The sequence below is a fragment of the Salmo salar genome, chromosome 09 (assembly GCF_965601325.2).
Source record: "Salmo salar chromosome 09, fSalSal1, whole genome shotgun sequence".
NCBI lineage: Eukaryota > Metazoa > Chordata > Actinopteri > Salmoniformes > Salmonidae > Salmo > Salmo salar.
Window position 1 is genome coordinate 22,762,708 of NC_138299.1, and position 17,746 is coordinate 22,780,453.

Genomic DNA, 17,746 nt, shown 5'->3' on the forward strand with positions numbered 1-17,746 from the left:
GTCACATGCTAATGTAAAAAGCTGGTTTTTGATATAAATATGAACTTGATTGAACAAAACATGCATGTATTGTATAACATAATGTCCTAGGATTGTCATCTGATGAAGATCATCAAAGGTTAGTGCTGCATTTAGCTGTGGTTTGGGTTTATATGACATTATATGCTAGCTTGAAAAATGGGTGTCTATTTCTGGCTGGGTACTCTGCTGACATAATCTAATGTTTTGCTTTCGTTGTAAAGCCTTTTTGAAATCGGACAGTGTGGTTAGATTAACGAGAGTCTTGTCTTTAAAATGGTGTAAAATAGTCATATGTTGGAGAAATTGAAGTAATAGCATTTCTAAGGTATTTGAATAACGCGCCACGGGATTCCACTGGCTGTTGAGTAGGTGGGACGATTTCGTCCCACATACCCTAGAGAGGTTAAGTGGTCTGTTCAGAGCACATCTCAACACACACACTAATCCCTGAGACTGCTGACCTATCCACCAACACTGCCAGGAGAACATGACAGGGACAAATAGATATCCAGGACAGAAGACTACAGAACTGCAGACCCAATGGTAAGCCCCAGAGATGCAATGCTGCAATGTAGTTGTATTCAAACTGCCATAGCAGAGCTATGTGTCCCCATTTAAATAATCGTACAATGAAGCAAGTCGGAAACCAAATCTCTTCGGCACAAGGTTATGAACTGAGGCTCCATTTGTTCTCTACCAAGAGTTAACTATGAGTTGTTGTGACATCGACAATGTAGGGGAGAAGTAATACTGGCCCCTCATATTGGCATTATAATGATTTCAACACCTCAAGGCTCATAATGACTGAAAGAGTTATATTTTATAATTGGGATGAGTTTAGGAAGGAGTGACTCTAGTGGCCAACTCTATGTGTTAGCCACAGGATGTACTGTGCATAAGACTGGCCATTTCCCCTGAGGACTTACTGAAGACCACGAGGATGAAGATCACGGTGGCCACTCCAGCAGTGATGTAGAACATGATGCTGATGTGGTACGCCAGCTCGTCTATATTGTCAACATTTGGCACGAGGATGGGTGGCACAAGGAAGCCAATGGCAATGCCCAACTGTGAGTGAGGGAGACAAAAATACATGATCATTCAATGACTCCTCCCCTCACACCTACAGACATATAAAACAAAGCTTGGAAAAAGGGATCATAACCAAGGCACAACATTTTTTATTTGAGGCATAAAAGAAAACACATGACAAATTTAAAATAACTTCCAGTGCTTCCCTGCTTTGCATATCGAAAACAAATATACACACTAAAATGTTAAGTAAGGCGTTTAAACAGTCATACAGTTGAAGTCGGAAGTTTACATACACCTTAGCCAAATACATTTAAACTCAGTTTTTCACAATTTCTGACATTTAATCCTAGTAAAAATTCCGTCTTAGGTCAGTTAGGATCACCACTTTATTTTATGAATGTTAAATGTCAGAATAATAGTAGAGAGAATGATTTATTTCAGCTTTTATTTCTTTCATCACATTCCCAGTGGGTCAGAAGTTTACATACACTCAATTAGTATTTGGTAGCATTGCCTTTAAATTGTTTAACTTGGGTCAAACGCTTCAGGTAGCCTTCCACAAGCTTCCCACAATAAGTTGGGTGAATTTTGGCCCATTCCTCCTAACAAAGCTAGTGTAACTGAGTCAGGTTTGTAGGCCTGCTTGCTCGCACACGTCTTTTCAGTTCTGCCCAGTTTTTTCAGTTCTTCTATAGGATTGCGGTCAGGGCTTTGTGATGGCCACTCCAATACCTTGACTTTGTTGTCCTTAAGCCATTTTGCCACAACTTTGGAAGGATGCTTGGGGTCATTGTCCATTTGGAAGACCCATTTGTGACCAAGCTTTAACTTCCTGACTGATGACCTGGGATGTTGCTTCCTGTGTGGCTCAGTTGGCAGAGCATGGTGTTTGCAACGGCAGGGTTGTGGGTTCAATTCCCACGGGGGACCAGTACGGGGAGAAAAAAAAAATTGTACGAAATGTATGCACTCATTACTGTAAGTCGCTCTGGATAAGAGCGTCTGCTAAATGACTAAAATGTAAATTGTATATATCCATATCATTTTACTCCCTCATGATGCCATCTATTTTGTGAAGTGCACTAGTCCCTCCTGCAGCAAAGCACCCCCACAACATGATGTTGCCACCCCCATGCTTCACGGTTGGGATGGTGTTCTTCAGCTTGCAAGCGACCCCTTTTTCCTCCAAACATAACAATAGACATTATGGCCAAACAGTTCTATTTTTGTTTCATCAGACCAGAGCACATTCCTCCAAAAAGTACGATCTTTGTCCCCATGTGCAGTTGTGAAGTGCACTAGTCCCTCCTTCAGCAAAGCTGTTGTTCTGGGATTGATTTGCACTTTTCGCACCAAAGTACGTTCATCTCTAGGAGACAGAACACGTCTCCTTCCTGAGCGGTATGATGGCTGCCTGGTCCCATGGTGTTTATACTTGCATACTATTGTTTGTACAGATGAACGTGGTACCTTCAGGCATTTGGAAATTGCTCCCAAGGATGAACTAGACTTGTGGAGGTCTACAATTTCTTTCTGAGGTCTTTGCTAATTTCTTTTGATTTTCCCATGATGTCAAGCAAAGAGGCACTGAGTTTGAAGGTAGGCCTTGAAATACATCCACAGGTACACATCCAATTGACTCAAATGATGTCAATTAGCCTATCAGAAGCTTCTAAAGCCATGACATCATTTTCTGGAATTTTCCAAGCTGTTTAAAGGCACAGTCAACTTAGTGTATGTACACTTCTGACCCACTGGAATTGTGATACAGTGAATTATAAGTGAAATAATCTGTCTGTAAACAATTGTTGGAAAAATTACTCGTGTCATGCACAAAGTAGATGTCCTAAACGACTTGCCAAAACTATAGTTTGTTAACATGAAATTTGTAGAGTGGTTGAAAAGAGAGTTGTAATGACTCCAACCTAAGTGTATATAAACTTCTGATTTCAACGGTATATGTTAATGAACCAGTAACAACATTGGCATACTGATTGACAGTTGTTAGAGTGTCAGTAAATGCATGGGCTATTGTAAACACAGAACAAGAACCAAAAAAGACCATGCTTTTTTTTTCTCACTAAATGTAATCCATAGAAGCATGCTTTGGAGGAAGGATTGTTGACATATATTTGACATTTGTATTTTAAAGCATAATTGAGAAATAATTAATAGAAGCTGGAATATTTGTGATATTTTGGCCTTGATTATGGCAAGTCAGTTTATATTTGGCTTGGCTAGCTAGCTAACCAGCTAGGTAATATTATTTGAATAATGGAGCAACACCAGACCAACAACATCAGCTTTTTGGCCCCCTGCACATGGGAAGTGTTCTGCGTTGTGAGGGGATGCAGACCTCTGCTGATTTGTGGTGGTCTTACTGGCGCTTTGACAGTCGCCGAAGGATCACCCTGGTGGGTGCTACATTTCAGTAGTGGACAATCCAGCCTACCTATGGAGGAGCAGCTGTGACTTTTGAAAAGATGACGAGGTGCACGGTGAAGAGCTCCAGGGCCTATCTATTAGGTGTCTCTACCTCCCTGACTGACTGTACCATCTATGCTCCCTCCTCTTAAGATACTACCCTTCCGAAATGCCTATCACCTAAAGCTATGGAAGACCATCGCCCAAAAACTGCCAGATCCCTACATTTGTTTTGTTAAATTGTATTTGGTTTATTTGATTTTTAAAGCTACTTTGAGATTCTACTTGTAATGAAAAGCGCCTCCTTTAGGCCTCCTTTAAGAGTCCAAAATGTTTCATCTGTAGGTACCAAGCAAAAGTTGGAGTCATATGAAGCTTTACCGCTCGCTCTGTAATATGAGTAGTATTATAATCATACATTTATGAATATTGAAAAATATAAACATTAATATAGAAAATTGTAGATTTGGCAAATGTACTCAATATATATCAAAGATATCAAAGTTCCAGTGTGGGATCTCTTCTACTATTAAAGATATGATCCAATTTGTAAGCATTTCCAACAAAGTTGACGTGAAAATTGATTCAAAATGGTTGCCCTCTGCTGGTAATCTGCAGGATGTGCAATGATACAAGTAAAAAGAGGGCTGTGTTCGGGTGCATTGCCTATTATGCCAATTTCTCTGTATAACTGTTAAACTGGCAAAAATCCCACTCAGGAACTTTGATATGCCCATAGAGTATATTATGTTTAACAAGATATAGAAAAATGTGCCACATCAAAACATTAATATTTTCAATATGTATGTTTATATTTGTCTATATTCATAAATTAATGCATGTTATTGAAATCAAAATACTACTCATATTACAGAGCGAGCGGTAAAGCTTCATATGACTCCAACTTTTGCTTTGTACCTACAGATGAAACATGAAGTCTTAAAGGAGGCTTGGGTAAGGCTATAATGTCACAAATATTCCAACTTCAATCAATTATTTCTCAATAACTATATGATACAAATGTCAAAGACAAATCACTAATAACCCCCCTGCCACATGCTGAAGTCACACTCAAGCTCTTATGTCAGGGACTTGGACTTAAACAACAGTGAAGATGATGCAAACTTATATTTACGTTCTTGACCATGTGAGACTCAGTGCCCTACGCTTAGACTAGACCCCCCCCCCCCCCCCACGCACACGTCTATTTCTAAAGGCACAAGCACTGTTCATGACACAAACTGTTCACACCTCTCTTGTTGGTGGAGAGAATTTAGAAAGTTTAAAGCTTATTTACTGCAATTCTACACCTTTTGTCATATGGTGCAAAGAGGATTTTGCCATTTTAAAGCACATTTTCTTGCAATTCTAAACATTTTGCCATGTGATATTTGAATGAAAAAAATACAACAATATCCATTGGCAAAAAAAACTAAATAAAAACACATTAGCTGACATGGGCTAGTTGATCTGGACATTTCTGACAAGTTATAAATAGCTCTCTAAGGTATGCAATGACTAACATGACAAGAGGAACTGATGATGCACTACCCAATTTTTAAATGTCACCTTGTGCATTCTACTATTACAACTTTCAAGAGTAAGTTTAAGTTTAAAGTTCCTTGAAAAAATAAATAATAATTTGTTCGTTTTTTTATTTTGGGGGGGGACCCCACTCCCCCCCTGCCAACCCCTCATGCTCCCCCTAGGGGGCGCGCCCCACAGTTTTGGAACCACTGTACTACATGATCTGCCCAGCCAGCTCACCAGTGTTGAATGAACATACACGATCCAAATATTCTACAATAGACCTTAAGAAAAGATGCACCTGCTCCTCATATGACCTTCTTGTGATATCCAGCAGTTAGGTCAGAGTACCCTGCACATTGACTCGGTACCGGTACTCCTTGTACCGGTACCGAGTCAATGTGCCTCGTTATTGTTATTTTATAGTGATACTATTTGTTTTTACATTTTTTTAACTCTGCATTGTTGGGAAAGGGCTTGTAAGTAAGCATTTCACGATAAAGTTGTCTGTAGCTTCTGAAGTGTGGAAATACTTTTATGAATTTTCTTATGTTGCGATTGCTGAGTGCTACTTGTTGCTTGTCCTATGTTGCTCTGCATGTGCTTACTGATCATAGTACCATTTATTAATTTATTTATTTTTACCCCTTTTTCTCCCCATTTTCATGATATCCAATTGGTAGTTACAGTCTTATCTAATCGCTACAACTCCCGTACTGACTCGGGAGAGGCAAAGGTCGAGAGCCATCCGTCCTCTGAAACACGACCCTGCCAAGCCGCACTGCTTCTTGACACACTGCTCGCTTAACCTGGAAGCCAGCCACACCAATGTGCCGGAGGAAACAGAGTCCAACTGGCGACCGTGTCAGCACCCGGCCCGGTCCACCACAGGAGTCGCTAGGGCGCGATGGGACAAGGACATCCCGGCCGGTCTAACCCTCCCCTAACCTGGACGACGCTGGGCCAATTGTGCGCCGCTCATGGGTCTCCCGGTCTTGGCCTGATGCGACACAGCCCAGGATCAAATCCGGACCTGTAGTGAAGCCTCTAGCACTGCGATGCAGGGCCTTAGACCGCTGCGCCACTCGGGAGGCACTCACTGCTCATTATTTATCTGTATTGTTATTGTAATTGTTTTTAATAACCTGCCCAGGGACTGAAAGTTAGCCGGCTGGCTAAAACCAGCACTTTTACTGAAACGTTGATTAATGTGCACTGTCCCTGTAAAAATAAAATAAACTCAAAGTCTACACCTGTTGTATTCGGGGCATGTGACAAATAAACAATTATTTGATATCAGTTATTGGGCATAGCCTCAGTGTTCGTGGCATAAATAGGGTCTTCTAATGCCAGATCACATTGCAACATCTGTCTTGAGCATTACCTCAACAGAGCATAAACTCAAACCTCAGCCAGTTTATTTTCAATCTTTGTTATTATCAGCCAATGACTCCGTGGTACCCTGACCTCAAATGGTAGAGCATGTTCTGACAAAATTGGCTAATAATATGTATAATAAAGTTGACCATGAAACCTTGACAACAAAAGCAGTTCCAAACCCTGTTTTGTATTGGATTGGATGCTGCAGTGTGAGTGTCACTTCATGATCCAGTGAAAACATGATGCTAGAAGTTATGCGGTCAGGTCACTTGTGAAAATGTCACTAAATGTAGTTTATTTTCAGGAATGGCCAGAGATATGGGCCTGAAGAGACTTCCATATGTCCAGTTCGGCAGCATGAGTAAAATGGTTGTGAACTTCTGTCACAGCACCTGCTAGTGCAGAAAGAGAAACTCAGAGACCTCCACGCATCATGACAAAGGTTTCCTCTCATGTTTCAAAATAATGCAATGTTTTGACCTCAGGTAAACAAATAGCCTCCATATACAATTTGATTTCTGAGAAGTTAATGTCATTAATATACGGTTCACGGGATGGGATCCTAATGTCTTTCACAGACCAGAAATGAGGATCCCCTCTGAACTGAGTCATAGCACCAGTTAAAAACATCTTAACTGCTGGGTTTTATAGATATCAAACAGACTGCCAGAGATGCCTGAACTAAGACATCATACAACCCCTGTGCGGCAATGTGGCAACATAATCCTCAACATAACACAGCACCAAGAGCACAATATACAGGACAAACATCCGTGTAAATGAATCATACCACAATGAAAATGTAAATAAAATAAAAAACTGATTAACTGAGAATTGGAAACTGTAAACAGACATTCAAAATGAAAATGGTAAATGGTAAAGGGTAAATGGTAAATGTTAAAGGGTAAAGGGTAAATGGTAAAGGGTAAATGGTAAAGGGTAAATGGTAAAGGGTAAAGGGTAAATGGTAAAGGGTAAATGGTAAAGGGTAAAGGGTAAATGGTAAATGGTAAAGGGTAAAGGGTAATGGGTAAAGGGTAAATGGTAAAGGGTAAATGGTAAAGGGTAAATGGTAAAGGGTAAATGGTAAAGGGTAAAGGGTAAATGGTAAAGGGTAAATGGTAAAGGGTAAATGGTAAAGGGTAAAGGGTAAAGGGTAATGGGTAAATGGTAAAGGGTAAAGGGTAAAGGGTAAAGGGTAATGGGTAAATGGTAAAGGGTAAAGGGTAAAGGGTAAATGGTAAAGGGTAAAGGGTAATGGGTAAATGGTAAAGGGTAAAGGGTAAAGGGTAAATGGTAAAGGGTAAATGGTAAAGGGTAAATGGTAAAGGGTAAAGGGTAATGGATAAATGGTAAAGGGTAAATGGTAAAGGGTAAATAGAAAGGGTAAATGGTAAAGGGTAAAGGGTAAAGGGTAATGGGTAAATGGTAAAGGGTAAAGGGTAAACAGAAAATGGCATGGATGCCAAGTCTTCCCAAATAATTTACCAATAAAAAATGATTAAAAAAAATATATATATTTTTAAAAATCTTTCGTCTCTCTGTGTTTCATAAAGGTCGTTCAATTCACAAGAGGCTGAATGTATCTCACCAGAGAAAGCATCCGAGCAAACAAAACAGCACCCCTCTGTCTCAGTATGTGTAGCGTATCTATGATGCAGTCTAGTCAAAAAGAGTATGACATTATTGCTGCCCGTAGCATTGAATACAAGGAAACCAGCGAGTATTTGGCCTCCCTTGATATATTTTTTTAGAATAGCCAATCAGCATTGAGTTAAACTGAATGAGCTCAGCTGTGATTTGAACATATGGTTTTCCGTAATTCTCTGTTCTAGCCAATGATTATAACAGTGATTCTGATCCAACCATAAATCCATACATTGTGCCCCTGGCCTGAGAGGATGGAAGTTCAACATGTAGCTAGATGTAGTATGCTAATGTTAACTAGCTGGCCTGGCGCATCGTTGCCCATGAGTTAGGCTAGCGAGGAAGCATTTTAGCCAGGTAGCCTAGGGATTCGAACCTGGTGTTCTGTACACCAGAAATACATCTTAGCCTGCTAAGCCGAAGCCTATAGGCAATTTATCTTGAGAAGCTAATTACATTTTTCTGGTCTCAGGCAAAGTTACTCAACACTAGGCAAAGTTACTCATCACGTGCGTGTTCACCAAACCACTTCTTCCTGGTTAGTTGTTTTCATGTTGAGTAACCTTGTCTGATACCTGAAGAGTTACATTGGCTATAGGCTTTGTTTTTGCGAACTAATGTGCTTTTCTGATGTGACACTTGTTCAAACCCTGTCATTCATATTTGTGCCGTGGCTCAAATGGGTTTCTGTGAGGAAAAGGAGGTCCAAGGATGGGGAATTGTAACTGAGGTGGTTCAGTTACCACACATTATTGATGAGTAGGCCTAACCTTGCCTGAGACCTAAAGAGTTGTTTTGGCTCCCTGAGTCAATGCCTAGGCTTCAGCTTAGCAGCCCAATGCTTTTCTGGAGCACAGGAGTGTTAGCACCCTGTGTGTTGGTTACACAAGTCTAAAATCTATTTACAGAGTGCTCGACATGGCGAGGATGTACTACTACATGGGGTGTGGTGTTGCTCTCCTTGTTCAAGCCTCCAAGAAAATCTGCGTTGCTTAATATAAGCAATTTGAAATTATTTACTTTTGATCCTTAAGTATATTTTAGCAATTACATTTACCTTTGATACTGAAGTATATTTAAAACCAAATACTTTTAGACTTTTACTCCAGTAGTATTTTACTGGGTGACTTTAATTTTCTATTAAGGTATCTTTACTTTTAAGTATGACAATTGGGTACTTTTTCCACTACTGGCATCAACCCAGTGGCCATTTTGCAAACTCCATATCATGTGCGCTACAGACACCCTGCTAACCAAACAACAGTGCTAGGTGAATGCACAGTTGAATTACAGGGTAACTACACTCAAAAATCTAAATGTAGTTTTTTCCCAGACTTTGAAAGTGGTCTCCAGATGTGGTTTAAGCTTTGTTGTGGACTTAGAACATCCAAAATGGTTGTTTTTTTTATTAGAAAAGTGCGACTTTGAAAGTGAAAACCTGAAGAAAAAAAAGAAAAAAATCAGAAACCTGTGTATTTCAGACTTAGTTGACAGTCTCATTTATCTATTTCAATAGTAGTTCTACTATTTGCCTACTTGCACAGTACAGCTTGGATTGGCCTGACTGTGAAAGACCAATATGGGCTTGATCATTTTAGGTCATTCAGAATGGATGTCAGAGTTTGTCATAGAATTTTTGACACAGGGCACCTTTCCTTCACCGGGCGGGCTGTTTGAGAAATGTTGGGCAAAATTAGAGTATGCCCACATCTCCAGGCACCACTGCTATATAATGTAGCCTATCACAAAACGACAAGTTGTGTTCTACTTATTGTGGGTTATATGTCTATTTGTGTACATTTTTCAACTAAACACAAGACACATCTTATGATTATGTCTATAGGACTGTATGGCGCAGACCCAGTCCATATTTCTTTCAGGTCAAAAGAAAATCTGTCTATTGCTCTAATGGGATTGAGCACAGTGGAAAATTGCAATGGTATACTGCCCCTTCAGTCTCTGCTATGTCCTATACAACTGCTGATCATAAACTTTTAACGGACAAGGAGAAGGAACAACTTCACAGCAAGCTTGAAGCCCGACCAACACCATCCTTTTTATGTAAACTGAGACTAAAACTACAAATGCATTCCAAATAGGCCATGCAAAGATTGTTCGTTAAAAAGTAAGCCTGCTATTAAGCTTATCCACATATGCAATAAAGGAAAGAAAGAACATTTTTCATTTCTGCCATTTGAAATATAGCTGAATATTAGGATAGATTTCGGTCTCAACGTCAACAGTGAAGAGGCGACTCCGGAATGCTGGCCTTCTAGGCAGAGTTCCTCTATCCAGTATCTGTGTTCTTTTGCCCATCTTAATCTTTTATTTTTATTGGCCAGTCTGAGATATGGCTTTTTCTTTGCAACTCTGCCTAGAAAGGCCAGCATCCCGGAGTTGCCTCTTCACTGTTGATATTGAGACTGGTGTTTTGCGGGTACTATTTAATGAAGCTGCTAGTTGAGGACTTGTGAGGCGTCTGTTTCTCAAACTAGACACTCTAATATACTTGTCCTCTTGCTCAGTTGTGCACTGGGGCCTCCCACTCCTCTTTCTATTCTGGTTAGAGCCAGTTTGCGCTGTTCGGTGAAGGGAATTGTACACAGCGTTGTACGAGATCTTAAGTTTCTTGGTAATTTCTCGCATGGAATAGCCTTCATTTCTCAGAACAAGAATAGACTGACGAGTTTCAGAAGAAAGTTCTTTGTTTCTGGCAATTTTTAACCTGTAATCGGACCCACAAATGCTGATGCTCCAGATACTCAACTAGTCTAATGAAGGCCAGATTTATTTCTTCTTTAATCAGAACAACAGTTTTCAGCTGTACTAACATTATTGCAAAAGAGTTTTCTAATGATCAATTAGCCTTTTAAAATTATAAACTTGGATTAGTTAACACAACGTGCCATTGGAACACAAGAGTGATGGTTGCTGATAATGGGCCTCTGTACGCCTATGTAGATATTCCATTAAAAATCAGCCGTTTCCAGCTACAATAGTCATTTACAACATTAACAATGTCTACATTGTATTTCTGATCAATTTGATGTTATTGTAATGGACAAAAAAAAATGCTTTTCTTTCAAAAACAAGGACATTTAAGTGTCCTCAAACTTTTGAATGGTAGTGTATATATTTTTTTGCAGAAGTATAATACAGGAAGGCACAATTTATAGTCCAATATTTACACGTATTTTTGGAGGGGGGTTGGGGGCAAGTATTACAATTGTACAGTGTTTAGCAATCATAATAAGAGTCTGGTAGCAGCAGTTGTGTCACATTCTGACCTGTAAAGGTGTTATTTGTTAGTGTTTAGTTTGGTCAGGACGTGGCAGGGGGTATTTGTTTTATGTGGTTCAGGGTGGTTGTGTGTATGTGTCCATGTAGAGAGGGGTATTTGATTTATTAGTCCAGGGTTTTGGTTATTGTTCTATGTTAGTTTATTTCTATGTTCTGTCTAGTCATTTGTATTTCTATGTTTAGTTAATTGGTGTTGGGGCCTTCAGTTGGAGGCAGCTGTCTATCGTTGCCTCTGATTGAAGGTCCTATAATTAGGGGTGTGTTTGTATTGTGGGTAGTTGTATTCTGTTTTGTGCCTGTCACCTGACAGAACTGTTAGTGTCGTTTCTGTTAATTGTATGTGTTTATTTTGTTTCTCCTTAAATATTAAAAAGAGAAGATGAGTATACACTTCCCTGTTGCGTCTTGGTCCTCCACACACGACAATCGTTACAAGTTGTGATGTGTGTTTAGCATGAATGTATGAGTGCGTGTATGTGTGCGTGCATGGATGAGTGCATATCTGTGGGTGTGCACGTGAGTGAGTGCATGTGTGCTAAGTTGCGGAGAGTCTGTGCAGGTGGTCAATCCAGTTCAAGTGTTCAGCAGTCTGATGGCTTGTAGATAGAAACTGTCTCTGAGCTTGTTGGTATCAGACCTCAAGCTCCGATGTCGTCTGCCCGACAGTAAGGGAGAGAACAGCTCATGGCTGGAGTGAGTGGGGTCCTTGATGATGCGGGCCTTCCTCGGGCACTGTTTCGAGTAGCTAGATGGGAGGGAGCACGGTACCAGTGATGTCCTGGAATGTCTTCACCACCCGCTGGAGTGTATGAAGTGTCTAATTTTTGTTTTTAGCAATAATAGGCTAGCCTATTAGTTTCATAAAATATTTGATAGATTTCCTTGTAAATACACGGTGGATACATTACATTGTAACGGCTGTCGTAGAGAGGGGACCAAAGCGCAGCATGTTGATTGCTCATGATTAATATTTATTTTAACTCAGAACACTAAAGAAAAAATAACAAAGAGAAAACGAAAGCACACAGTTCTGTCAGGTACATAAACTAAAAAGACAACTACCCACAAACACAGGTGGACAAAAACCCTACTTAAGTATGATCTCCAATTAGAGACAACGAGGACCAGCTGCCTCTAATTGGAGATCCCCCCCCCCCCCAAAAAAAACATAGAAAACTAGAACCTAAACAGAACTACAAGACATAGAAAAACACAAAACACCCCCGTCACGCCCTGACCTACTCTACCATAGAAAATAACATCTTACTATGGTAAGTCAGAGTCCCCAAAGTCAGAGTCCCCAAAGGTGCGGACTCTGACTGCACCTAAACACAACAACCCCCCCCAAAAAACAAACAAAAGGGAGGGTAGGGTGGGTAACTCCTGTCTATGGCGGCTCTAGTGCAGTCCACATAAACTTATCCTCCAGCGGATCCTCCAGCAGAGGCGGCGGCTCCAGTTTGGGGCGTAACCCCCGCTGATCCCTCTGCTTCAGTACCCCCGGACCGTCGGAGGAGGAACCGGACTGTAGATCATCGCCAGAGGCTCTGTGCTGCAGACCGCCGCCGGAGGTTCCGGGCTGCAGACAGCCATCTCAGGAGGCTCCAGACTGGGAGGCGTCGCTGGAGGCTCCGTGCCGCCGGGGAGCGTCGCTGGAGGCTCCGTGTCATGGATCATCACTACAGGTCCCGCGCCATGGATCATCACTGGAGGCTTTGTACCATGGATTATCCCTACAGGCTCCGGGCCATGGATCATCACTGGAGGCTTCGTGCCATGGATCGTCACTGGAGGCTTCGTGCCATGGATCGTCACTGGAGGCTTCGTGCCATGGATCGTCACTGGAGGCTTCGTGCCATGGATCGTCACTGGAGGCTTCGTGCCATGGATCGTCACTGGAGGCTTCGTGCCATGGATCGTCACTGGAGGCTTCGTGCCATGGATCGTCACTGGAGGCTTCGTGCCATGGATCGTCACTGGAGGCTTCGTGCCATGGATCGTCACTGGAGGCTTCGTGCCATGGATCATCACTGGAGGCTTCGTGCCATGGAGCTGGAATAGGTCTCACCGGACTAGGGAGACGCACTGGAGACCGGGTGCGCAGAGCTGGCACAGGGTATACTGGGCCGTGGAGGCGCACTGGAGGGAGAGTGCGAGGAACAGGCACAGGACGTACTTGGCTGTGGAGGCACACTGGAGAGAGAGTGCGAGGAGCAGGCACATGCTCACCACGATAAGCACGGGGAGTTGGCTCAGGTCTCAACCCTGACTCCGCCAAAAAAAAAATTGGGGCTGCCTCTCGTGCTTCCCCGGCAGGCTTCTGTATCTTTCCAATACTTGCCCCCAAGTCCAGTCTATCCTCTCTCGCAACTCCTCCAGAGACCAGGAATCCATCTCCTCCCGGGCACGCTGCTTGATCCAGTCGTGGTGGGTAGTTCTGTAACGGCTGTCGTAGAGAGGGGACCAAAGCGCAGCGTGTTGATTGCTCATGATGAATATTTATTTTAACTCAGAACACTAAAGAAAAAATAACAAAGTGAAAGCGCACAGTTCTGTCAGGTACAGAAAACTAAACAGAAGACAACTACCCACAAACACAGGTGGAAAAAAACCCTACTTAAGTATGATCTCCAATTAGAGACAACGAGGACCACCTGCCTCTAATTGGAGATCATCCCAAAAAACAACAACATAGAAATAGAAAACTAGAATCTAAACATAGAACTACAAAACATAGAAAAACACAAAACACCCCCTGTCACGCCCTGACCTACTCTACCATAGAAAATAACATCTTACTATGGTCAGGACGTGACATACATAAAGGATTTTTAAAAGAGCGAAGATTTAACATACCTGGAGAAAAGTAGCTGCATTAATGCATTAAGTGTGTGATTAAGTGTAGCCTACTGTACAGTTGCATACACTGTACTGGCAGAAGATGGTGGAATTGTACCATGTCATTTCCCTTTACATTTTTTCTTTGAATTCCATAAATTGCTGTAGTTACAGAATTCTCAAGAAACCTAGCCAATCGTGGAAGATCCATTGAGTTGTATTAGAAAACATAACAGAAATACTTCTGAAAATGATTGTCCATCATTCAGCTATAGAGATGCTCAATGTTGTGTATTTGACAGTTATGGTGATGACATATTGAAATGTGCTGCAATTTGAGAAAAGGTTACACAGAAAAATGTTGAAATGGTTTGACATGATGTCTTCTCATGGAGTTTCAAGATTTGTATGTTGCGATTTTCAGGTTAGCATTAGGGTATAACCGGTAATGTCAGTGTCTGTCTGAAACATTTTAAACCTGAGAGCTGAATTGTTTTTATAAAGTATACATATTCAAAGCGATCATCCATACAGAAAGGGCTACATCCCAAGGAGACTGATTGGATAGGTAGGAAGCTAGGGGGTTGGAAAGATGTAGAGTTGAACTTGCAGGAGAAAAACTCCCCACCCTACTCAGCACATTACACACACACACACACACACACACACACACACACACACACACACACACACACACACACACACACACACACACACACACACACACACACACACACACACACACACCTAAAAAAATACATATTTAATATTATTATTTCAGCACAAAACTATACTGGTAACTAAGCTCAAACAGCATGTTTAGTATTTCATTGCCATCAACTCAAACACTTAAACACAGGGCTAATTTAGTCATAAAAGTAGGCTAAATCAGACATTGTTTTTAAATCCATACAAAAGTGTGCTCTGAAAAGCGATAATCCAGCAAAGAGGCTCACTAAGAACAAAATGCCTGTGGGTGGTTGGAAGGCTACTTTATTGGAGCAGTGGATGTGAAGCTGCCTATGAAAATCATCTCAGATCAGTTTTTAGGACATGCTTGTCACTATGCATGTAACTCACTATAAGCCTGGATTAGTGAGTCCACAGGACCAGCAATATTAACCTCTAAAGGAGAATAATATGCAGCTCAAAAGGTATTATGAACATTCTTTCATAATCCCCAATAAATTGATTTGACTTTCATCATTTGCCTCAGCATTGTAAGTCCCAAATGGCCTCCAGCTCAAGGTTTGGCTTCAACATAGTTGGATACTGAAAACAGGCATATTGCAGAAGTGTAATTATACATATTACCTACTGCATTTCGAGGTCAACTACCCAATCTATAATTTGATTAATTGGGTGTTTTGAGGGAGGAAATAAGACAAATCTCGCTGTAAGAGAAGTTGTAGATCGTTTCAGATTGTGTTCACCGTGTCAGAACTTTAATATTAAAAGAGGATGCATGCTCAAAATGCTCTCGACGCTCAACAAAGCGTCCATTGCAGAATTACAGTAGCCTAGATCCATGTGTGAATGCATATGGATTGCTCTGGGCTAAATCATAACATGTTAACCACTTTCAATGTATGATCATTCTTCTAAACAACTTTACCATCTAAAATACCACAAAAAGTAAGGACACTCTCTTGATGGCCATTGGTCATACATGCCATACTGTAGGCCTATATGTCATCTGAGCCAATGAACTGTCCAGTTTAAGACATTGAAATGTTCTTATTCATTATTCATTCATCATCTAAGATGTCAAATAATAACTTATTCCTGCTCTAAGACCGACCTTTTTCAAAACACCACATTTATGTGCACTCTTTATTTTGATCAGTCAATCAATATCTTAGGCCTATTAGAAACAAAATCAATCGCAACTCTTTTTAACTTAATAGGGTACCTTTGCGTGAGGTGGGATAAACTCACCTGATTCCCAAAAACGCCGATGGAACAGGCGGTCGACACCTCTTCGGACCCAAACCAAACCGATGCCAGGCGGGAGGGCATCCCAAGGATGAAGACCTGGGATAGGGAACTTGCAAACTGTCCGAGCATCGTCACCCAAAATAAGTTTGACCTGACGCTGGCCACCTTGATCCATGTCCCAAGACAATTAATGGCGGTGGCCATCAGTGCTATGAGCCGCAGTCCCTTTTTGTCCAAAAGCCAGGAGACAGGCCATATAAAGGGAATATAGGTCAGCATATAGACCATTGACATCCAGTCAATGGTAAAAGAGTCCACATTGTAGAATTTCATGAAGATATTGTTGATTATTCCGTATTGGATCCATTGAAATGCGTTGCACAGGGAGTAACAGCTGAAAAGGAACATCATCACCCATCTCCTTTTGTATAAACGCGTGGTAGTTGAAGGCCTATTGTCCTGGTTCTCATTCGAGATGCTCGTACATTCAATTTGTTCCTCCAAGTCCACGGATTTGGAAGGGTTCGTTTTCCTCAGATCCAGACCATTTTTCTCCTCTTTCATTTCTTTGTTATCAAAGTCAGGGTTGTCGCCCATAATGACAAAGTTTTTGGGTACCCTTGGGTACCTGCGCGCACTGTAAGTTTAGTCTACAGAAACTGCAACTTAAACACATAGGGCTATGTATTATTCAAAATGAGCATGCAGTGTAGGCTAACGCGCAACACATCTAAACGTTTTAAATGTGCAACCAACGTCAAAATGCTCGGTGAGCAATATGTTCTAACTAGCTATTAAAAAGCAGAAAACTGCAAGCCAAATAGTAAACCAGGGTATAATGTTGACTAATGTTAAATATCATCTCTTATTATATAATGATACAAAGTTCCAAAACTTGAAATGGGGAATCATACATACAGCCTATGTTTCTCATAACATAAAAATGTCCCGAATAGGTCCGTGATAGTGCTTTTGCTCTGAGAGAAATTCCAATCGGCTTATTATAACACCACGTGATGTCCAAACGCTATCTCCACCCTGATGGAAGTTGAACCAATGACAAGGAAAACTTCCGCACGCGACGTGACTGAGAGAACAAATTATAATTAGCATTTAATGACCCATATTGCTTCTTACAAACATGTTTCTTGCTAAATATGACAATGAATTAACAAACAAACATTGTACACGATTACAGTGGCGTCATTAGGCCTGGGCTTGAAGGGCTTCAGCCCAGATGTTTTTGATCAAGCCATGTTTTTTGATCCCCCACCCCTACAGCACCAGTTAGATGTCAATGTCATCACTCAGCAAAATGTTTGTCACTCAATCAGTCTGCACCATAGCACAGAGCAATTATGGATATTCAAATTGTATTCCGAAGGAGTGGCAAAAAGACGAGCAGGTTGAGGCAACAGTGAATGAGGTGGAGAGGGCAAAACCAGCAGAAATTCAAAGTGCAGCAGAGGCAGCAGAGTTAGCCACAGGTTTGTGCAGGGTTGGTGGTAGCTAACTAGCTGGTCTCCCTCAGTATAAGGGTTGGCTAATGATAATAAGCTAGCGTTAGTACTCAGCATCCTTAAGCTATTGGCTGCCAGTCAGAGTTAATGAACAGTATATTTAGTGAATGGGCAAG

At 41.3% G+C, this 17,746-nt stretch overlaps 1 protein-coding gene and 1 long non-coding RNA gene across 2 annotated transcripts in view; one reads left to right on the forward strand and one right to left on the reverse strand.

Annotated features, from left to right (window-relative positions):
- Nucleotides 1–17,095, reverse strand: part of LOC106611046 (choline/ethanolamine transporter flvcr2a) — a 32,824-nt gene extending 15,729 nt beyond the window's left edge. Inside the window, exons 1-2 of the mRNA XM_014210875.3 lie at nt 16,111–17,095; nt 948–1,089 (exon numbers count right to left, since the gene is read on the reverse strand). Coding sequence (XP_014066350.1) covers nt 948–1,089; nt 16,111–16,707 — 739 coding nt within the window. The 5' untranslated portion in view covers nt 16,708–17,095. The remainder of the gene's footprint in view (nt 1–947; nt 1,090–16,110) is intronic.
- Nucleotides 2,224–6,554, forward strand: LOC145857967 (uncharacterized). Its single transcript, XR_014378678.1, has 2 exons — nt 2,224–2,655; nt 5,691–6,554. It is a non-coding gene; the product is annotated as an uncharacterized LOC145857967 (long non-coding RNA).
- Nucleotides 17,096–17,746: the final 651 nt, after the last annotated feature.